Source organism: Carassius carassius, chromosome 2 (assembly GCF_963082965.1).
Source record: "Carassius carassius chromosome 2, fCarCar2.1, whole genome shotgun sequence".
In the NCBI taxonomy this organism is placed as follows: Eukaryota; Metazoa; Chordata; class Actinopteri; order Cypriniformes; family Cyprinidae; genus Carassius; species Carassius carassius.
Window position 1 is genome coordinate 12,425,169 of NC_081756.1, and position 24,190 is coordinate 12,449,358.

General features: G+C 36.9%; 1 protein-coding gene across 1 annotated transcript in view; it reads left to right on the forward strand.

Annotated features, from left to right (window-relative positions):
• LOC132103133 (ephrin-B3-like) overlaps window positions 1-16,038 on the forward strand; it is a 63,202-nt gene extending 47,164 nt beyond the window's left edge. The window contains exons 3-5 of the mRNA XM_059507978.1: window positions 8,190-8,282; window positions 9,373-9,441; window positions 13,858-16,038. Of these exons, the coding sequence (XP_059363961.1) occupies window positions 8,190-8,282; window positions 9,373-9,441; window positions 13,858-14,279 (584 nt within the window). The 3' untranslated portion in view covers window positions 14,280-16,038. The remainder of the gene's footprint in view (window positions 1-8,189; window positions 8,283-9,372; window positions 9,442-13,857) is intronic.
• Window positions 16,039-24,190: the final 8,152 nt, after the last annotated feature.

A 24,190-nucleotide genomic window follows, 5' to 3' on the forward strand; every position in this document is an offset into this window, starting at 1 on the left:
ACGTGTGAATCATCCAATCATGTTTGTTTATTATTTATTGTTAATCTTTTGTTTTTTTACTTTTTGATTATCATTTTATGTTTTTTTTCCCCGTGTTATTATGAATAATCTTATTCATTTGTGTCCATTATGTTGTAAAAAAAAAAAAAAATAATTCTGAAATACCTGTCATTTTAGAAAATTCAGTGGATTATTGGTTTTATTCTACTTAATATTTTTGTAAAGTTGTGTGGTTTTTTCAGCAATCATTTTACATTATATACCATTATAGTGATATGAAATTATGCATACCATGATCTTCACTGAAACCACTTTAGCTGTCCTCCCGTGTGCCTGTGTATTTGCCGTTTGGCTTTGATATGACCCAGAAACGAACAGTCCACCAGAATTTTCAGCCACACTCTCCGCGCTTTTACTCCTCTCCTTTTTTTTCAGTCTCATACTTGCTGGCATCTTTCTTTATATAGCAACCCCCTCCTTCCCTCTTTCTCCATCTCTTTATCTCTCTTTCTTTCTCCCTCTCGTTTTCTTTCACCGAATGCCATCTCCTTCCTCCCTTCAGACCATTGACCCACTTCCCTCTTTTCTTGCTCCTTCTCTGCATCCACACTTTTGTCCTTCACCTCAACAACTTCATCGTCTCCGCATTTGAAGTGAAAGTTGTCCGGAGGGCAAACAAATGTTTTGGCTGTGTTGCGTCAGCGCTGTGTATTTTATGTGGCTAGGTTTCATGTAGCAAGTTGTTGAGCGTGTGGTGCAGCAGGTCAAGGTGGAGTGTAAGAACAGCCCAGATTGATTAGACAAAATGGAGAGAGAAACCAATAGATAATGTAGGCAAGAGTTTAGATGGATGGACGATATTCCAGATATATTGGTGGCCAGATACAGGTGTTGAGCATCAAATGCATTGATCTCATCCAGGCCTCTCTCAGTCTTTCTTTCTCTTGTCTTTCTATAATTAAAATTCATTGGATGTTTAGACTCATGCAGACATGACTCATCCGGTTTGAATTGAACCCACACAGTGTAAGCAGATATATCCAGATTCGTTTTGCAGTGCACAACGCATGATCCACATGCATGCTCTCCACTGAGGTCTGCACTCAAACATCGTTGCCCACAGACATGACCCACTTAGGCTGGATGTCCTTCCTCCTTTCTAACCCACATCCTCACTGTCAGCCCGCCACTCTTCCAGGGTTACGAAAGATCCGTGCCTGAACGCCGATGACGTTCTTTCTGTAACCCCACATAACCTAGGAGTCCTGCGGAGATATCCCATCATGCCTTGTTCCACTCTTGTACTCTGCAATGGAGTGTTGCTTACTAGAATGCTGCTATCTGGAAAGGCCTGTTTGTATTAAATTAAATTAAATTAAATTAAATTAAATTAAATTAAATTAAATTAAATTAAATTAAATTAAATTAAATTAAATTAAATTAAATTTCATTCATTTAGCAGACGCTTTTATTCAAAGCGATTTACAGTTCAATCAGGCTATCAATTTTTACTTATCATATAATTGCATATAATTGTTTTATAATGCATTATGATATTCTTTATTCATTGAAGAAGAATTAATTATCCTATATGCAAGTCTGGCAAATAATGCACATTGTAATACAGTATATATTTGTATAAATACTTGAAATATATATTATATCTAAATATAATGTAATCTAAATTTAAAATCTAATTATCAAAATATACAATATATATATATATATATATTTTACATTTGATTTCTATTTATTTAAAAGATGACAGGGAATATGATCAAGTTTCAATGTGTTTGTCTGCACTTAACCACTGCATCATGCATTTTTTTGCACCAAGCATATTCCATCAGCTTATTAAATTTAATCTGTTTTGTATTTTATGTAATATATTTAGAGGCTTTATAAGCCTTGATGGTGTTGATATTCAGTAGATCCCACAGCTGATTTACTGTCCAGCAGATTTTACAGTCTGAACAGGATTAGAGCTGTCTGATCTCATTACATGAGCCACCAAAAGCTTTATTTGCTTACACGCTTATTTATAGAGTTGTTTAAACTCAAAGCAACCTTATCTGAATAAAAGGATGAGGGATTTTTCAGATCTGTCTCTCTTTCTCTGTTACCTCTGCCCTCGTAAGCTGTTTTCTTCTCTTGGACACTCTCTGCTGGAGTTTTTATTTGTGTTGTGTGTTTACTCATACAGGCTGATGGGCTGGCAGCTGGAGCAGTATTAGAGATGGAATGGTTAACAGGTCAGACAGGCTAAACTCTCTCTAGTGGTTCACGAGCCTTCCTGGCAGGCCTCCAGTAACAGCCTTCTCTTAGTACTCAACCACTGGAGCCTTTAACCTCGTACTCGCTCTAACACTCCAATATCCATTTACAGCATGGAAATGTATGTGCTGGCAGTGCGTGTGGTGTCATGCATGCTTTGGATTCAGCTTTGTGACTTTGCAACAGTGTGTTTTCATCTGTGTGTATATAAGAGGAAGTATATGTGCTTGCGTGTCTGTGGTCGCGTCCCCCTGAAGAAGCTGGCAGCGCTGTGCCACCCTTGGGGTGAGAGAGGAATGACCGTAATCTGTCTGGATGGGTAGAAACGTGTATAACTGGCCACAAGTGAAAATGTCATTGATCGTATAGGAAAGATCATGCAGGGCTGTTGCTAATAGGGTCAAAGGTGCGAATGACCGCATGTTAATTTTATGTCAGAATATGAGAAATATTGCAGGTTCGATACAAGTCAAGTCATTAGTACTTTCAATAGTATAGACCAATTTGGAGTAGAAGTCACAGTTACGTCACTTGCACATACATTGTGGTTGCAGAAAAACATTGGTAACAAGTGGAGGGAAATAGATGAAATACAGACAATAAATTATTAGAAATGTCAGAATTGGAATGCAAATCATATTTGTAGAAAACTGTCTTCAAATACACCATTTGAAGCTAAACACTAAATATTTAAATGGACACACTATGGATGAAACCTGCTATGATTACCGTACTTTAAAAGCATACATTTGATTTAAACAATATATCTACATAATATTCACATATGCAGTTAATAGGGGACATAATGTATTAGGCCTACAGTTACAGCATGAAATATTATTTAAACCTAAAACATTTTACATAACATTAACCTATTAAAAATTTTAAATAAGTATTTTCGGTTTTAAATTTATTTAAAAAAGCAATTAACTCCAGTGTTCATTGTCACATGATCCTTCAAAAATTATGCTGATTTGCTGCTCACAATTTTTTTTTCTTGTTAAAAACAGTTGTGCTATTTAATATTTTTGTGGAAACTGATTAGTTTCTCCACATTTCTATGATGAATAGAAAAAAATAAGATTTTTCTACAAGTCTACAGTCTACTGTTTAATTTGATAAAAATTGAATATGTCCTTGTTGAATAAAAGTATTCATTTTTTTCTTTCAAAAAAAAAAAAATACAAATCTTACTGACCCCAACTTATGAACAATAGTGTATAATGCTTTTAAAGTCCTCTAAAATTAAAAAAATACATAATTGACATGTCAATTATTTTTTGTGGTACTTGTGCTTCAACTGCTGTCGATTTAAGTTTAACATTTATTGAACCGGCAATATTACCTAAAAACACTTAATTCATAAACTATGTGAAGTGTTTTTATTCGGTTTGATCCATGGTCTCCTGGGAGAAATACTGATAAATATACAATTTTGTAATGCAGTTTAGGTGGGATGAGTAAATGTTTTATCTCCATACATTTTGCTAAAAAAAAAGGAGGCACAGCTCAATATACAGCCAGGAGTTCCCAGAATTCCTAGCTACAGCCCTGCCTATATGTGTGTGAGGGGAAAAGATTATATATACTCTCATATGTCGTTTATGTTTTAAACATGTTTGCTTTTGACAACTGCATTCTAGTGTTACTGTGTGCATGTGATCATCTGGGACATTATGAGCTGCAGTTATGCATCATTGCCAAGATTGTCAGTGTGATATACTCAAACCTACCTCAAGAGTCTCCTTAATCTGTCCTGCTCACACAAAGACGTGCACACACAAACACACACACACACACACACACATGATCTGAAGTTAGCCTGTAAGCTTTCAAATGTGCTTCTTTATCATAAACTCACACAAGGCCAATTATAATGACAGTGCGGTCTTGTCTAACACATCAGGGTGAATGTGGTATACAGCACACACTGACTCTGTCCTCCATTCTTGTGCCTCTTCTGTGGATGTCAGAAACTGACCAATCAGAACACAGACTGCTCCGCTCCAGAAACATTAAGAGAAGTGCCATAAAAATCTGCATTTGTTTCTAAATCAGCAGCCATTTTCCCTCATAAATTGTTATTGTTTCGGTAGATAACGGCTTGTACCTCGTAAGAACTTTGTGCCGTTTCTCCTGCTTATAAAGTTAAATGGAAATCATTATGATTTCATGTCATGTCATGTCTTACGTGGCATTTTCTTTTTTTGTGAATTCTTCCGTCCTTCTCTCTTTTTAGCTGTCAGCACTCTTTTAATTGCCTATGAAGCCTTTGTTAATGGTTTAAATCAACCATACGAATGTGTTGCTGCTGATTTATTGAGTCTTATTTGGTTTCAGGAAATATGAAGTGTGAGACAAAGAAGGGAATATTTGGCTGAGGACAGCAGTGCAAATCTCTCCTGGTTCAGTACTTTGCTGAAGAAAAAAAAACCATTGTATTTCACACTCTCACACTAACTTTATGTTTTGCAGCTCAATAATTGATGTGTTTTGAGATCTGGATACTTTTAATGGAATATTTTGGGTTATTTACAGCTCATTGTCTATGAAGAGCACGTGTGGAATGCTGCCGATTACATAGAACATTAATTTTGACCTATTCCTCGGTCTGTAACAAAGAGAAAACATGCTTTTAGTCTGTTTATATATGCACTTTGAGTGGAAGCGTAGCAGGCAAATGGGCCAGAGGGTATGAAAACAGAAACGTGAAGCTGGAATTTTCTGAAAAGGATTGTTTCCCTAAACATGCAATCTGAGAATGAATTACTGTCACTGATGTTATTCTAAACACTGTGGATTTGCTCCAGTTTACAAATAAAATCGTTATATATTCCACACACACAGAACTACGGATTCAGAAGACATATCCATCTATTATGCTGATATGGTAATTTATGTCATTTTTTTGAGCTTGACAGCCACTGGTCACCATTCACATTCACTAAATGGACTCTGCAAAACATCTAACATCCTTATTGCATTTGCATGAGGGTGATTAAATGATGACCAAATACACATGTTCATATACTTGTGAATTTTAATCTGTCATGAAAATATATCTAACACGCATGCTACACAATTGCATTTAATATGCGCCCCCCCCCCACACACATTATCTCACTGTCTGTAATTCTCATAAACACACTCACACACAATAATAGCCGTTGGATAACACCCACACATAACACACACGTCTGACTGACTTGCGCTTTATCACCATCATTAGTGTGACAAGAGGCATCCCAGAACCCTTTACATAAACACATGCGTGGGAGATGCACACACTCTCTCACACACACAACCTCCTCAACTTCATTTGTTTGTTGTTTTCACTCTTCTTTCCTTTACACCTCACTATTTTTATCAGTTCTTCTCTGTTGAATCTTTGTGACATGCAGTAGGTTCTGTCTTTATGAAAGTTTTTATTCTTATCCCGGAGAAATAAAACACTGAGGTGAATAACATGCACATAGTGATTAAGAACAAATGACTGCAATGTTTCTTCATGACTTCTGCCTTTCGTCTCTTTCGGCTCCTGTTATATGGGACTTGGAGAATAGTGTTCCTCTGCCACTCCATCCTCCATTTCTCTTCATCCCGCCATCAGTGCTGATCATTGTCTAAATTACTCATCCTGTCCTTCTTTTATTCTTTCTCTCTCTTCCTCTCTAGTTTTCATCAGTCTCTCATCAAATTTTTACCGCTTTATCCCTCTCTTCCTCTGTTTTTGCTCTCTGCCTCCCATTTATCTTTAAAGGAGAGTCGCAGCTACAGCTTTGCTACAGCTTTGCTACTTAAAATAAACACCATTGTTCTTGCTTGTCTTTTGTTTCTCCCCTTTTCTTTATTTTTCTGCCCCAAGACCTTTCAACATTTTGGATTATAGGGAAGAGCCACATCTATACGTGTCACCAGACTCCCTCCCTCTCTCTCTTTCCACTCTTCTTTCCACTTTTTTTTTTTGTCGTCTGCTCACACATTTGGTCTTTCCATCACCTCCTATCGTCTCTCTTCTCAATCACACCAGTAACAGCTTGTCAGAGACCATCAATGTCCCCTCTCTCCATGTCTCTCTTTTCTTTCCATCTCACAAAATGGCTCAGAATATCTCAGTTTTAGGGTGAAAACTTTACAGTTAACCTAGACCTTCCTGCTCTTCCCTGTATCCTTCACTATCTGTCTGTCTGTCTGTCTGTCCATCTGTGTGTCTTTCTGTCTGTCTTTTTATGCCCCTGTCTGAACACACTGTGCACTCCTTAAGTGAGGCTGAGAGCATGAGTGAGGGAGAGATGAAGGTGTGAAGGTCTCTTTTTTTCACACCCTCCATGGGTCATCGGTGGGAATGTTAGTCTGCTGCCCAGGGGTATATTTTCTGAAATGGACAAAACGTTTAAAAAGTCCATTTGAGACTGACAGTGAGTTATAGATTTTAAATAAATAAAGGAATCAGAATCTAGAGGCTTTGAAAGACTGAATAACATAGTACACAAGTGAGGGGCAGAGGTTTGTTTGTCCTCCATTTCAGTTTTTTCTCTCTCTCTCTCGCTCCATTCTCAGTAAATAAGATCTAGCACTCTCACTTACATCAGATCATTATTTCTCTCTCTTTCTTTCTGTCTCTCTCTCTCTCTCTCTCTCTCTCATTTAAGACGGCCAGACCTTATTACCAAGGACAAGCTGTCCTGTCCTGTCTTTGGCCCGTGTGTCTGGCCCACATGTAACCAGCCGTCGGCCTCGACCCACATGCATCTCACATGACGTGCACCTGCAGCCCACTTCATATCAGGAGTGCCCATCGCTGGCCCACTTAGGTCCATGAAGCTCACCAATATAATTATCAATATCCTTGTTTTGGAGGAGCCCTGGATTAAGCAAGTTTGTGTGTGTGTGTGTGTGTGTGTGAGTTAGTGAGAGAGTGAGTGATGCAGTTTGAAGCGATTTAGGATGTTAAATGACCTCCTCTGGGAGCGGAAATTAGGCCTCGTTAGACCTGCACCATGATGCAGAGTGACATTTGTGTGTGTTAATCCACATTAGATCAAATATCTGTGCAGGCTGACTGTGTGTCAGTAGGAACTATTATTGCTACAGTATCAGATCTGTATGTGAGTCTGCTTGTAACACCATATTATATTTAAAAAAAAAATTGCAGTATGAATGCTGTTCACATTGAGTACATTTTCTGTGTTCATAAAGAACCCAGATGACAATTTGCCAAAATGTGCATTATAAAAGTACATGTGAGATACTGTATCCCACAATGCAATGCTCTTAACTTGACCTTTTATGTTGATAGTGACAAGTCTGTCTTGACTCATTATTTTATTAGGCTGCCAAAAGTATTGAGATTTTTACACAGATTTGGATTAAGAATAACATTTTGAATTCAAAATTAAAGGAACAATAAAACCCATTAATATCCAAAGTATCAGCAGCTTGACACTTGCTAAATTAAGTTTTAGAATTTTCAGTATAAAACATTGAATTGAAGATATAGAATAATGTACTTCCTATTGTTTCACATACGTTTTTTCAATAGTAGGCCGTATTCATCTGTTTCAGTCTTCTGCTTTCGTGACTTTTTCTGATCTGCACATTCAGTGCATGTGCTAAGTATGATTGTCTTGAAATAAGAAAAATGTACGTGAGAAGCAACACTGCATAAGATATCAAGACTTGTGTTCAGAGAATGTTTAAAACAAGAATTTTTCATGTTACAAAAAAAATTAAAACATGAAAAAAATCTCCCAGTGCAGTAAAACAAATTTACACTTGCTGTAAAAATTCATACTTACATTCAAAATGGAATATATGAAAACAAGGCTTAATATGTTATGCAGTCTCAAATCATGTATTTTACATTGCTGCATGTATGATATAATAAGTAGTAAATCTCTTCTTTTCTCTTACAGCTACATCAGATGGGACGCGTCAGGGGCTGGAGAGCATGAGAGGAGGAGTTTGTGCTACACAGGGCATGAAGGTGGTGCTGAAAGTGGGACAGAGTGAGTAACACACCGGCACACACACTCTTGGGAGCATATCAGCAGACAAAGCCAGAGGGTTGCTCACCTGAAACAGTTACGGATGCTGCATTTGCAGAAACATAGGCTCAGTAAAGTGTTTCTGTCTGTGGCACACATGACCACGCTCGTGACCAATAGCTTTTGTTTACACACAAACACAATCTCTGTCAGCCCTTTGTTAGTTTTCATTATTAAACTCAGGAAAACAGCGGTAAGTGAATCCCAAACAGACTGTGGACACAAGTCCCTGAGCCGTAACAGTACACCCCTCGTGACTGTTGTGTGTTTGGAGTTATTTATCAGTCATGCTTATCACTCTGCACTGTTGAATACGAGAGGATTAGCACAGCAAAAAAAGACTATGAAACATTTTGTATTTATTTACCTGGATGTTTTTATTTTCAGCCTCCATCTTTGGCTTTGAATTAGATTTTTTTTTCTTTCTTCACAACATTTATTGACTTTTCTTAAAAATCCCTTTTGGTCTCTCTCACTGTAGTTGTTATCTGCTTCGTGGCTGAAAGGTCACGTCTGTTTTGTTTGTCATCTAAATAAAGGCAGATTCAGTTGGAGATATCTGATATGTGCCCACACGCACACATAGACTGTCATGGCATTTTGACAAGTGTGACAGCTCTCCCTAAGCTCAGAGATGACTGTGTTTGTGTGTGTGTGTGATTGTGAAATGTCTATTTGCTGTCTAAAGTGTTTGATCCCTCAGCGGTAGCCCCTAAGAAAAAACATAATGGTGTGAAACATCTTAAATTTTGGAATAGTTAAACATTTTTAAAAAAAGAGGTCTTGTATGCTCACCCAGGCTGCATTTATTTGATTAAAATGTAGTAAAAACAGTAATATTGTGAAACAATTTTTACAATTGAAAATAACTATTTTCTGTCTTGATATATTTTCAAATGCAATTTATTCCTGTGATTGCAAAGTTGCATTTAAATCACAGTTCATCACTTAAACGGTTGTGATACAGTAGCATATTTGTTTTTGTTATGCTGTGTGCATGTTGACTGAACCATTAAAATTACTAAACGGTTTCTCAATCATGTATCTGTAGGTCCATATGGTCTGCCAGCCAAATCTCCCAAACCTGACCCTGCGGACCGTATCAACAACCCAAATCCAGGTAAACACAGCTGCCTTTGGTATCAAGAGGACATGGCTCATCCCAAACAGACACAACATTAATAAAAGAACAGAACTAACTAAAGGAACAAGGGAAGGAAGCGACAGATGGATGGAGAGAAACAGGCGTCTTGGCACTCGGGTTCTTTTTGATATATTCACCCCTTTTGTTTGTTCTCTCCTCCTCACATCCCCTCATTTTCCCATCTTTTCCTCCATTCAGTGTCTTCTACGGAGGCCCTGGAGCCGTGAACTGGAAGCAGAATACGGTGGGGGTAATGGCCGCATGGGGAAAGATAAAGCATGAGAGGAGGAGAGAGCCGTCGTTTTGGAGACTTTATAATGCCATTAGTTTAGCTGCTTGGGTTTAGTTGGTCCTGAAAGGAAGAAAGACACAGAAAATGGGAGGGAAAGGGGGATGATTAGTGTGGGATGATAGAATGAGTAAATTACTCACAGTCTTTGTTTGCACATAATTTGTACTAAAATAGTCTAGTCTGGCTATGTCTATTTGTATGTTTCTGCAAGGTCAGCAGACATTGAGGTTCGGGTTTGTTCCGATCAGAGCTCGTGAGCGGAGAGCGCATTTCTGAATATCCCGATCCACTTGCTCATTCCGTGGGGTCTCACTCAACCCAGATTGGCCTGCTGGTTCGAAAAATAAGCAAGGAGTCATTTTATTGTTTAGTAATAAACTGGTGTTTTCTGTGTCGCTGCAAAGATGAAGTTGACGATGCAGACTCGCCATGAACGCCAGAGAGAAATGCACTTTTCATATGGATTACATCATCACAGAGTAGCCCATTTATTTCGGTTTGAATATTTTCGTTTAAAAGAAGACATTTCAAGCTTTCTGTAATATATAGCCTATATTTCTCAAATCTGGGAGTCACACACTGAGTTTAGTTCACATGCAATGCAAGTGATCCTGCTGGCGCCTTATTACATTGTCTGCTAGGCTATATATTTGCTTCTTACTAAATACGGGCAACTGACTGATAAAACATTGATCAAAATTAAGATACAATTTATACAAAACGAAAATATTTTTAAAAGAGTTTTCTATTAAACAAAACTTAATGAAGTCGTCAAAATCATGTATTACCAAAAACAGCAACGTTGCTCCCCATGCAGTCTTCTTTGCCGCCTCCATCTCTACGTGCAGACTGAGCTCGTGCGTCATCTTCATGCCAGTTATTCAGCCAATAAAGTGTAGGCCTATGTATTTAAAAAATGTTTCTAGAACTATATAAATGACAAAGGTTTAATTGGCATTTTTATTTCAAAGGACCCGACCGACCGTGACCCGAATATCATTAAAAATGTTTCTGTCTGTTTGTCTGTCTGTCTGTCTGTCTATCTATCTGAGTGTATGTCTGTCTTTCTATATATCTGAGTATCTGTATGTCTGAGTGTCTTTCTGTCTGTCTGTCTGTCTATCTATCTGAGTGTATGCCTGTCTTTCTATATATCTGAGTATCTGTATGTCTGAGTGTCTGTCTGTCTGTTTGTCTGTCTATCTGAGTGTCTTTCTGTCTGTCTGTCTATCTGTCTGTCTATCTATCTGAGTGTATGTCTGTCTTTCTATATATCTGAGTATCTGTATGTCTGAGTTTCTGTCTGTCTGTTTGTCTGTCTATCTGAGTGTCTTTCTGTCTGTCTGTCTGTCTGTCTATCTATGTGAGTGTCTGTCAGTCTGTCTGTCTATCTATCTGAGTGTATGTCTGTCTTTCTATCTATCTGAGTGCCTGTCTGTCTGTCTATCTATCTGAGTATCTGTATGTCTGAGTGTCTTTCTGTCTGTCTGTCCGTCTGTCTATCTATCTGAGTGTCTTTTTGTCTCAGTCTATGTGTCTGTCTGTCTGTCTATCTATCTGAGTGTCTTTTTTGTCTGTCTGTCTATGTGAGTGTCTTTCTGTCTGTCTGTCTATCTATGTGAGTGTCTGTCTGTCTATCTATCTAACTGGCTGTCATCAGTTGGAGGGGTGAAGGGTGTAGGTGGGTTTGGGAGGGCTGCAGGTCATTATGAGCACAATAACACAGACAGTCATAGAGACACGGAGCGAAGGAGGAGGTGGAGGACAAGAAGTGAGGGACAGAGAGAGAATTGAAGAAGGAAAACGAGAGGAATTGTGTCAAGAATAATGATAGGGCAATTCAGAGGGCCTTCATTCAGATCCCTGTATTTCTGACTGTTCTCATGCTCGGCAGGGGCTCTCAATGTCTCCCGTTGAGATCACCACTACACACACACATAGACATGCTGAAACATCAGCTATTTTGATTTCACCAAACACTCTTGGTTTTACATACTGCACAACCAAACATGATGGGGGACAGAGAGCAAGATTTACATTATAAAACTCACTCAAATAACAGTCTGTTGCTCACTCGAAGCTATCATATTGCTTTAGAAGACTTTAAATATACACACAATCATATGGACTACTTTCATGTGTCAAAAGAGCCCAATCAAGCCACAGTGTTTAGATTGGCTTGCATTTCCAATGCAAAACGCCTCCCACACACCATAATCCCGTTATGTAAAGATAAATGACTAATATAGCTTTATAGATCCCACATCTATTAAAATGCACTCTCAGCTGTTGTTCATAGAAGATGCTAAATACACGATTCCAGTGTTTAAAGCTGCAGCATATAAACCACAGCTCATGTTTCTATGTGTTAAAGTTATTTATTATGTTATTTATTATGTTTTTTTAATGCAGAGGAGAACGTTTAGAGCTGCTGCTCCCTGGGGTATCCTCTGAGTGTTTAAGAGCTTTTATGGTTAAAAAAAATATTTATATATATAAACAATTTCCATTAGCAAAAAACATTGCTATATTAAGAATAATTCATGGTGTGGCCTTAACTGCAAGCGCTGTAAAGGCCAAATTTCACACAGAGAGCAAATATCCAGCATGGTTGGATATTCACTCAAGAGACTTTGAGTTAAAAAAACAAGTGCTTCTATGAAACTATTCATATTGGAGATTAAACTTTGCCTGATTATGGAAGGTTTTTCCAATTTACTGTCATTGTGAATAGACCTTTTGTCTGAGATTTGTCACTGAACCATTATTTCATACTTCTTGTGAACAGGTCTTAATGCTGTGTCCAAATACTCATCCCCTCATCTTTATTTTTCAACTCAACGGTCTGATGATTGCAGTTCACATCTCCATTGCCAGACCGCTGGCTGACCACAGGTTTACACTGCGTGTTTTACGCCCGTGCCAAAGCATGCATGTTTGCGCAAAACCCAATCCACCTTGACTCATTGTGATGTGAATCACTGGTCAACGAGTTCAGAGAAAACTCCAGTACTTTACAACATCCTCCAAATTGTATTCAGATTTCTGACAGTTTGAGTGAACACAGAGGACTCTAATTGGTTCGGTCTGATCTGTTAAGGACACGAACAAGCCAATCAAAGGGTAAGATGACTGGCCCATTTAATTTGTTCCATTTGATTGGTTAAAGTCATTAACTAGCCCATCAGATGATGAGGTAGACAGAGGAAGGCGATGCTAGAGGGCAGGATGTGTCAGCGCTAATGAACCCACTACATCAGACTAATACTCATGTCAGTGTCAGAGGGCACTTCTCTGAGTCTGCAATCCAATACAGGAACAAGTTAAAGGTGGTCATCTCACTAACGGGTGTCATCACCACATGCAATCCAGAAAAGTTTCCCCAACAAAAAGCAATGAACTTTAGAAAACTGTTTAGCCAAGGGACATCAATTTAGGGGAGCTATGCAAACTAATCTAATGTCAAAGTTTGTTCAAAGAAGCAATAGCAGTATATGTGAATTACTCTATCGTTTTGGCAGATGTGTGCTGTTTGTGGAGAAATGTGATTATAAGCTTATTTATTTTTATTTTTGATGAATTTGTAGCTTTCACAGCATTAATATTATAAATTGTAAATACAAACAATACATTTTGTTTTGTCACTCTTTAAAATGGTGTGACAGATTGCTGCATTGCTGAAAGTCATTCAATATCCATAGCTTATTATATATATACGTATATGTGTGTGTGTATGTGTGTGTGTGTGTGTGTGTGTGTGTAATCAAAAATACAGAAATATTGGGAAATACTATTATAATTATCATATTAAAAATCATACTTACCCCAGACATTTCATTGGTAGTGTACAATATGTTAGAATAAATCACCTAAACTCCTAAACAAAGTCTGAAAAAGAGGCCGTTGTCTGAACAATTATTATTAATGATGTTGAAATAATCATTTAATTCTTCCATACTTAATTATTTTATATAAGTTTCTTGAATTCTTGAAATAAATATATTTGAGTGAAAATGACTCAAAATGATGGAGTAGGTCACATATATATAGAGTGTCTTTAAGTGTCTGTTGAACTGATCCAATTTTTCTCTGTTTTGCAGGTGCTGGAAACAAAACGCATCCCAGAATTCCCCCTAGAAGTCCTGGTGGAGAAAACGGCCCTCTTCCCCCCTCCAACATCGCTGTTATCGCAGGTGCAGCAGGCGGTTCAGCTTTCCTGCTGCTCGTAACTGCCGTGATCTGTGTAGTGTGCTACCGACGACGACACGCCAAGCATTCTGAATCACACCACCCTCCCCTCTCCCTCTCCTCCCTGACCTCACCTAAACGGGGCTGCGTCGGGGGCGTAGGAGGTGGCAACAACAATGGCTCGGAGCCTAGCGACATCATAATCCCGCTGCGGACTTCTGACTCCGCCTACTGCCCACACTATGAGAAAGTGAGCGGGGATTACGGCCATCCAGTCTACATCGTACAGGAAATGCCCCCTCAGAGTCCCGCCAATATCTACTATAAAGTATGAGAAACCGGAGACAACCTTACCGACAACATCTGCTAAGACCACACCTACCTTAATAAACAACGACCTAAATCCCGCCCCCACAGTCTGCACCCCTATAGATCAGATCCTTCTACCTTCACACGCATTTCTCCGACACACTGACCGCCCGTGGTCGAGTGTGTCTGTATGTGTGTGTTACAATTCTTCGCAAATTCACCCCAACTTCGGCCTTTTGTTGGAGAGAAAATGTCCTGATGTGAGGGCCTCCCTCTCTCTGATGTCCCACATGGGGGGAAAATTCTTAAAGCTAGAGAAGACCTCCTGGAGTGATTCAGTCAAGTGAAAAAAAACATGAACTCCTTTTTTGGGGGGGCTTTATGGAGCACAAGCATCAAAACTTTTTCTGATGTACTTGCAAAAACTGAGACTATAAACACACAAAAAGAAAACTCAACCAGTCCAAACCTACAGACAACTTTGACTTTGAATGCTACATTTACTCACAAATAGCAGTCTAGTTTGTGTTAAACTCCTTCGAAAGGGGGAGGGGCCATTGATTCAGCCAGTAGTCACACAGGGCTGCAGTCACGTGATCTAGGACCCATGTGTTTGATTGGTGGAGTTGTAGTGGCGTGGAGAATCTTGTATATTTTAATAACGTGTGTATTCTGTGAGTGTGTAGGATAAATATTCCGGCACTGCTGTTGCACATGTTGCGACTGGTGTGCTTCAGTACAACTCGCGAGTGTTTTTGTGCGTGAATGAGTGTGTGTTTGAGTAAATGTGTTAGCGTGAGCATGGGCGCGTATGTTTGTTAGACTGTTTTAAAACCAAAATACAAAAATATGAGCGAACATCAAAAAAGGTTTTTTTATCGCTTTCAACACAATAGATTATAATTATATATGAATACTCAGTAAAATAATTTTTAGATTTCCTTTTCATGTAATGTTACAGTTTGCTAGGCCTAATTTTTCCCAGTTTTTCATGACATGCTGACCTTGTTTCTTTCCCTTTTTGAGTTGTAAATTAATTTAATGCTTTCATTCTGTTGCTGTTGCATAAACGGAGTTTGTCTGGTTCCCCCTCATTTTCCTCTTTCCCAGGAGGATAAATGTCGTTCCTACACATATATTTTTATAACTCCTTGTACTCTGATGTAGTTTTGAAGCTAGACCTTGTTTGTGAATGTGTTGAGGTAGAACAATCCGAGAAGGTTTTTTTTTATCATTATTTTTTAAAGACGCTGGGAAAAAAAGGGGGAAAAAACAGAAAGGAGGGAAGAATAGGATGGGGTGAAATAAAAAGAAAAAATGCGAACACCGCCTGTCGTGAAAGCAAAAGCACGAGCAAGGAAACTTCTTGTAAAACTGTGAAACTATGGAAGAATCACACATTAAAAGAAAAAAAAATAGGGGAGAGGGAGGTGGGGGGAGAGAAGTAAAGTCAAAAGCTGATTGAAGGAGAAGAGAGACAGAGTGAGAGAGAGGGATGGAAAGGTTTTTAATAAACTCGTCTGAAGCTGTGGAAGACGCAGATTTGGGCCCAATGGTCTTCTGAGGTACAAAGAGACAGATGAGGGGAAGAAAGAAACTCATTCTCTCAGACGGACAACAGGATAGATGGACACACAATTACTCTTTTCCAGACACACAGTGCTCTTTTTTGTCCACACGAAGTGAGGTGGAAATATTTATAGACTCATTTCAAATTCTTGAGTATGGGACACGTCTCAATTAAGTAGACATGTTCACACACACACACACACACACACACACACACACACACACACACACACACACACACACACGGAGAACGACTTGATGGCCATGGCACACAGAATAGCTCTTGTGGAGATTTTCATCACACACACACACACACACACACACACACATGAACAGCTCCAAAACACAATCAAAAGCCATTCTGATTGGGCATATATGCTGGTTACCTCAACAAATGCCATGATTAGCGTTATTCTTTCACATTCTCTCTCTCTCTCTCTCTCTCTCTCTCTCACACACACACACACTCACACATACACACATTCAATCATGCAGCCTTGTAACTAGCTGTGTGTGTGTGTCTCTCTGTAAGTGCCAATGAAAATCTCTCTTTTCGGCCTGAAAAATACTCTACGCAAATATGTGAGCATAAACGCTTGTGTTAGAACAGTTGCATTCTCAGGACATATTAGCATAAACTGTCATCTTGTATGGTCAGTTTTCTCTAACATGGCAGATCAACAGTTTGGGAGAGAATCTTAGAAAGCTAGTTAGCTGCTGTTAGTCAATGGCTGAATTTGGAATAGGATACTACTCTTAAAATGTCTGTCATATGGCATGTACTATTTCTAACTTATGCTGTTTTGAAACGTTAGCTAAAGCACCCGGCATACTAATAAACTAGTATACTATTACAAATACAGCCTTTGACTAGCTTTAGCTAATTAGCAGAGGAAAATGACTTAAATGGCAGAAATAGTAAGTACAGAGCTCCATCCATGAGAGTGAGGTGGTGGGGAGGTTGGACGGACAAATTAATCACAAATCAATAAATCATAGGATTTCTTCATCTGTTGTCAGTTTTTCCCCTCCACATATAATGTGCAGGACGCCATAACAAAAGTAGTAAGCTAGTATAGTATTCCAAAAAAAGCTAAACTTAGCAAGTCACATCGTTCTTCCATTTGCAATGTGTTGACCAAACATTAGCTACCACATACTTGCAAAGAATATAGTTCTGGCCTTGTTTCACTGCAATTGTCACAGTGTGTTTTGTATGTGTGTAAAAGAATGTTATCGCTAAGAAATACACTGCATACATGCACATAATAACAAGATATTCATATCAAAATATGTTGGTGGTTTTATTTTGCAGATGTGATTTGAGACTGACGTTGGGACTTGAACAATCTGTTACTGTTTTCAATCTGCCTAGAAAGCTTCAACATTTGTCTCTCAAAAGCATTTCGATTTGTGTCACTCTGGTGCATCAAGACTGTGAGAAAAAAGAAACACGACATTGTTTTCCTGTCACATTGATGTTTTCTTCTTACACGCCAATTTGGATTTTGTTACTTCAATATCAAGTTGCCTAAAATGTGGAGGTGTTACGTTTGTTCGGCGCTATTGTATTCGTAGGCTGTTTCATACATATTTAAGCGTTCGATTTCTGTTCAAATTCTGAATCAATCAGTGTAAGCCATGTCTCTGACCCTGTGCACATGGACTTGGATACGTTTGTGTGTACGTGTGTGCGTGCAGGTGTGCGTATGTCTGAAACACACATGGACATCGTTCAAAGATGGACGGACTGACGCAGAGGGTGTGCTGTTGCGTTCGGATCACAGAGGACACACGAGGAGACACAAACTCTCTCTGCTCACCATCCTTCCTTTTTTAGGTCTCATTTATCGATCATCTGACCTCAGAAATGTCCATCTTCTATCTTTCACATCGAGCAGTTCTTCGTGCACTTGCTTTCACCACAAGCGCTGGGACCAGTATTCTGTACGCAGACACAAGCGGGGACGAAACAACAAAGTGTGTATTTTTTTTTAGAGAACGCTTCGGTTGTGTGTACGTGTTTCTCTGTGCCAATAGCCAGCGGGTGGCGGCCACTTTAAAGACCTCCATTCCTCTCCAGTGATGTGTTCAGACGTTTGTAAACCACCATGTTTGTGTGTGCTGTTTTCTTTTCCATGTCCATCCCTCCATCTCCCACCCTCACGATCGCTCTCTTGTTTTCCCTCCTGCAAACATGCCTTTAAAAGGGTTAAACAACTAATACATTCCTTTGAAGAAATGTTGATTAAAAATCACAAACACACACACAAAAAAAACTTTACAGTGCATTCTTGGATTTTCTTACTTTGTGTGTATTAATTTTTCAAATGCATTGAGTTTTGTGGCCTTTCACTGAACGTGCAACTGAATGACAGAGAGAAACCATGTTCTTTATTTTTGTTTCCACTCTACCATCAATCTCTTCTTCCTGGTATTTCATCTTCTCTAAAGTAAACACTGGCTTTTACAGTCATCATCTATTGCCCTTTTAAGAAATGAATGTGTTCTCTAAGTGCACAGAAATACCTTTAGTCGTATTAGTTTTTCAAGACTGTATCTAACTTTCTCTTTTATTGTTTTCCTTTAGATCATTCTGTATGTTTTCCATAATGTCATTCAGTTGCCAGAGCAACCATTGCCTTCTGGCAACAATTTCATTTTTATGAAAACTCGCGAAATCTGGTACTGATTGTCCCCGTGAGGTTTCCACACAGTTACAGGTGATGCAGAGGGGACGGCTGTATTATTGGCCTGGGAACGCTTATGTCATTCAACAATCCTTTCGTTGGTTTAACGTGATTTAGGTGTGAAGGAGAAGGTTCTGGAACACAAGGGAGACAAAGAAATTCACTTAAAAAATGCTTCTGCGGTAATCTTTGTTGCGTAATATTTATTTCTAAAATGTGCTTGTAAAACTTTAATGACCTTGAGGAGCATTTTTTTGGCCATGGTTTGCTTAGAGAATTTCTCGGCTGTGTCTCAGATTTTTCTCCTACAGTTTCCTCGTTTAAAAATGAAACCTCAGCAAATTTAGATGATTATTGTTGAGGTACAATCAATAGAGAGATATAATTCATGTGGATTGCATAGATAATTAGGTTTTTGCAAGAATTTAGTGATAAAATTAGTGATAAAATGAATGTGGATTGCGAAAATTAGGTTTTGAAAGAATGTAATAAGACATGTTAGAGCTCATAAAATCTAAAGCAAAATAATCTCCATTTAAAATCATTGCAGTCTCAGAGAGTGATTACCTTTATTCCCCAGTTGAACTCATAGGACCTTAATTAATTATGATTAACTTCAAAATGAGCAACAAATAAATTCAATCTGCAATTCAAAAAGAAATGTAATAGTCCTAAAACCCTTTTTAAGTACCCCAGAATTTTAAATAGGTCCTTAATGTTAACCTTTTGTTAAAAAGTAATACATTTTTATCACATCTTCACATTATTTGGAATATATATATATATATATATATATATATATATATATATATATATATATAGTGATAAAAATTGTGCGTGTTAAATTTTGATAGTATAAATATGATATATTTGAAAAAGCTTGCATTAGCAATTCAGAAAATAAAACACGTAAGCAAAACATGGTGAGGTCAAAGTGTCTGAATAATTTTTGGTCCCATTTTGTTTATTTTTTTTCTATGAATTTCACTAGTAGTCCGATGTATGAAGATTTTCTTGGGTATAATATGTCAAAGCTCGCTTTATTTTGCTATACTCTCTTACCTAAATTAATTATAGTGTCCTACACCTACTATTAAAACTTAAAAAAAGAATTATTTCTTTCATTTTCTTGGATTAACATTACAGCAGCTAGTATCTAAATTAGGCACGGTCATTTTAAGAGACGACGAAGCATCCAATATAATACACATCCGATATTTTTCTCAACTGTTTACTTTGCAGATGGGAGTTTTACTTACTCAAAAATGTTCTGAGGGCAGAAAGGAAAATGATTGGTTTACAGATTCAACCAATGAAATTGAAGCAGAGGCGGAGTCAGGAAATTTGAACGTGTGGAAGGAATACTTCAGACAGATACGTTACTGACGCTTCGTGGGAGGCATTTATTGCAAGGTAAGTTCATTTACCATGTTTTTTCATGAAAAAAATGAACATCTCTAACATTTAATAAGATAATTAGCAAACAAAGATGCACAGAACAAGTAATCATTTAGTAAATATTATATAGCATGCATTTTCACTTGACTGCTTCATCAGTTGATTACACAAAAGCTGGTTATGACGTAACTGGAGTAAAACATGCTTTTCCAATGCATCCACGCTGTCTGTGAAACGGATATGAGCGAAAAAATAACTCTCCTTTACATTACATCAGTCAGTTAGCATTAGCACTGCTCTCAGGGCAGGAGTACTCAATATTGATATTACTGTTATTTTTAATTAATTGTGTGCTGCTTACTGGGCATGAGTACTCAAAATTTTAATTTATGCTATTTGTAATGAACTGTGTGCTGCTCTCAGGGCAGAAGTACTCCATATTCATATTACTGTTATTTTACTAAACTATGTGCTGCCCTCAGGGCAGAAGTACTCAATATTCATATTACTATTATTTTACTAAACTATGTGCTGCTCTCAGGGCAGATGTACTCAATATTCTTATTAATATTATTTTACTAAACTTTGAGCGGCTCTCAGGGCAGGAGTACTCAATATTCATATTACTGTTATTTTTACTGTTCTATGAGCTGCTCTCAGGGCAGGATTACTCAATATTCATATTACTATTACTTTAATAATCCATGCGCTGCTCTCAGGGTAGGAGTACTCTAGATTCTTATAACTGTTATTTTAATAAACTATGTGCTGCTCTCAGGGCAGGAGTACTCAGTATTCATATTACTGATATGTTTACTGTTCTATAAGCTGCTCTCAGGGCAGGAGTACTCAATATTCATATTACTATTATTTTACTAAACTATGAGCTGCTCTCAGGGCAAGAGTATTCAATATTCACATTACTGTTGTTATTATTATTGTATTATGTGCTGCTCTCAGGGCAGGAGTACTCCATATTCATATACTATTACTTTACTAAACTATGTGCTACTCTCAGGGCAGGAGTACTCCATATTCATATTACTATTATTTTAATTATCTATGCACTTCTCTCAGGGCAGGAGTACTCAATATTCACATTACTGTTATCTGAATAATCTATGCCCTGCTCTCAAGCCAGGAGTACTCCATATTCATATTACTGTTACTTTACTAAACTATGTGCTGCTCTCAGGGCAGGAGTACTCCATATTCATATACTATTACTTTACTAAACTATGTGCTACTCTCAGGGCAGGAGTACTCCATATTCATATTACTATTATCTGAATAATCTATGCCCTGCTCTCAAGCCAGGAGTACTCCATATTCATATTACTATTATTTTAATTATCTATGCACTGCTCTCAGGGCAGGAGTACTCAATATTCACATTACTGTTATTTGAATAATCTATGCCCTGCTCTCAGGGGAGGATTGTTTAATATTCATATTACTATTATTTTACTAAACTATGTGCTGCTCTCATGGCCCATGCATTTGTTTTTATTACAGCTGTGACTGTTTCATGTAGTTTTTCTTCTCTTTGCAGAATAAAATTCTTGGAAAAGGCAGAAGCCATCAGTGGTCCCTTCTTGGAGAAAGGAAATTTCTGGACTTTCTTTGTAAGCTCCTCTAGTTTTATTTGACAATCTTGCTGATATTTGTGCCCATATTATTGCTGATATAAGTGCCCATATTATTTTCCCCTCAAATATTATTTTTCATGAATTTCAATATAGTTGTTTGTAAATGTAAAAAGGTCTGCAAAGGTTTACAGATCAAATTGCACGACAAATAAAGTTTTGTCTCGTAAAAGTAAGAAAACTGATTCTGAGCTACTGTGCTGAAATGAGTGTCAGAAACTCCAATCTCACTTCATGTTACCAGTTACCTGTTAGGTTTGTTTGCATAATGCCAGCCTATGGACGTCATCGGCTGTCCTTCAAATGTCTACTACTCTAATCTGCCCTCAATCACTGTAGTTGTAGTTGAGGCCAAACAGAGTACAGTAGGTTGTAGAAATGGCAGGGTTTAATGATGTATTATGTGTCATTAAGAAATTGTCAATTTTGAGGCAGCTGAAATGTGATTTTTATGATTTAACTAGTAATTATGTTTGCTTAAATTGTTAAATTTCAGATGCTGGGCAGTGAGCTGTTTATATATGTAATGTTCCTGGTTTGCAAGTTTGCTCCACAAAAGAAATTGGTCCAGGAAATATATGAAAATGAGGATGTTCATGATTCAATGTCCAAAACTAAAGACTTCAGGTAAAATAATGTTTTTGTTTTTACCTTTATATTTTTACTTATTTTTTCATAATCATCAGTGTAAATTGAAACTAGACTATTTATGCATTTCAAATGCAGGAAGATGTTGCAAACACTTCTGGAGACTTTGAGAAACTGGCTTTGAGAAGATATCTTGCAAGGCGACCTAGGGCCTGGTTTAAAGGGAGCACGTTCAAACTACAGCAGTTTAATGATGCACCTACCTTTTGCAGCGAAATCTTCCTGTGTATTGTACATGCATTTAATTCAATGGGTTTGTTTGTAATTGTAATTGTTTAAAAAAGGAAAGAAGTCATAATTATGCTTGATTATTTTATTGTAATATTGGACCTGTAAACTGATTATTTTCAATCAACATTTCATTTTGTTATATATATATATATATATATATATATATATATATATATATATTTTTTTTTTTTTTTTTTTTGGCTATTTTTAGAATTACAGGGCTTAATTTCTCTGCATCAGCCTATGAGAAAATTAAGTGGTTGCACATAGATTTACACCCGGAACTTTTGAAATCACATTTATGTATCACCAAGTCAACTCAGGACTTCTCTCACAATTCAGATGGCAATTGTCATTCATATGAACATATGTAAAGAATTATTTACATGATAATTCATGGATTTGAAGATTTATTCACAGTGGAGAAGATAGATGTGTGAACCTATGAACGCACTGCAGACATGGCCAGTTGCATGGTTGTCTGCTCTAAATAAAATGTCATACTCTTGGAATAATAGATTTAAATGTAATAATATAATATTTATAATTTATTTAAATCTCTGGTTTAAAAGGAAAATAGACTCAATATAGCTGAAATGGTTTTCTTAAATTTTATCTCTCAAAATGATGGGTGTTATTAAAAATGTGGAGATTAGCATTAATAAGTAAATGCAATCTCTTATTTACACGAGGCAAACAAAGCTGCTTGGTTTGCATTTTTATTTATGTAATTGTACTGTAGGTCTATAAATGTATAAAAATTGTGTTGCATACCTGTTACTGCCATAATAATGACCCATTTCAAATGTTTACGTGCCTTTCTGGTCTTTTTGTTCTTAATAAGCATCCAATCACTGTGATGGAGCATTTCTGAAATAGTATTCTTGTAAACATTTTAGTATTTCAACATACTAGTTATATATATATTGATCAAAAATACAGAAAAAAACAGTAATCTTGTGAAATATTATTACAACTTAAAATAATAGTTTTCTATTTGAATATACTTAAAAAAATTACTTATTCCTGTGATGAAAAGCTGAATTTTCAGTATCATTACTCCAGCTTTCAGTGACACATGTAACATCCAGTCTATCACATGATCATTTAGAAATCATTCTAATATTCTGATTTATTATGAGTGTTGGAAACAGTTCTGCTGTCTAATATATTTGATGAATAAAAGTTTAAAAAGAACTGCATTTATTCAAAATAAAAAAAATTCTAATAATATATATTCTAATAATATATTTTCTTTACTATCACTTTTTATCAATTTAACACATCCTTGCTGAATAAAAGTATTGATTTTATTAAAAAAAAGAAAGAAAAAAAATTACTGACCCCAAATTACTGACCAGTAGTGTATATTGTTATTACAAAATATTTATATTTTAAAAACATAGCTTCTTTTTTATTATTATTATTATTATTTTTTTTTTTACTTTTTATTCATCAAAGTATCCTAAAAAAGTATCACATGTTCTGAAAAAATATTAAGCAGCAGAACTGTTTCCAACTTTGATAATGAATCATCATATTAGAATGATTTCTAAAGGATCATGTGATAATAATCCTAAAAATTCAGCTTTGCATCACAGAAATAAATGATAATTTAGAGTATAATAAATTTAAAAACAATTATTTTAAATTGTAATAATATATCACAATATTAATTTTTTTTCTGTATTTTTGATCAAATAAATGCAGGCTTGATGAGCAAAAGAAACTTCTTTCAAAAACATTAAAAATAG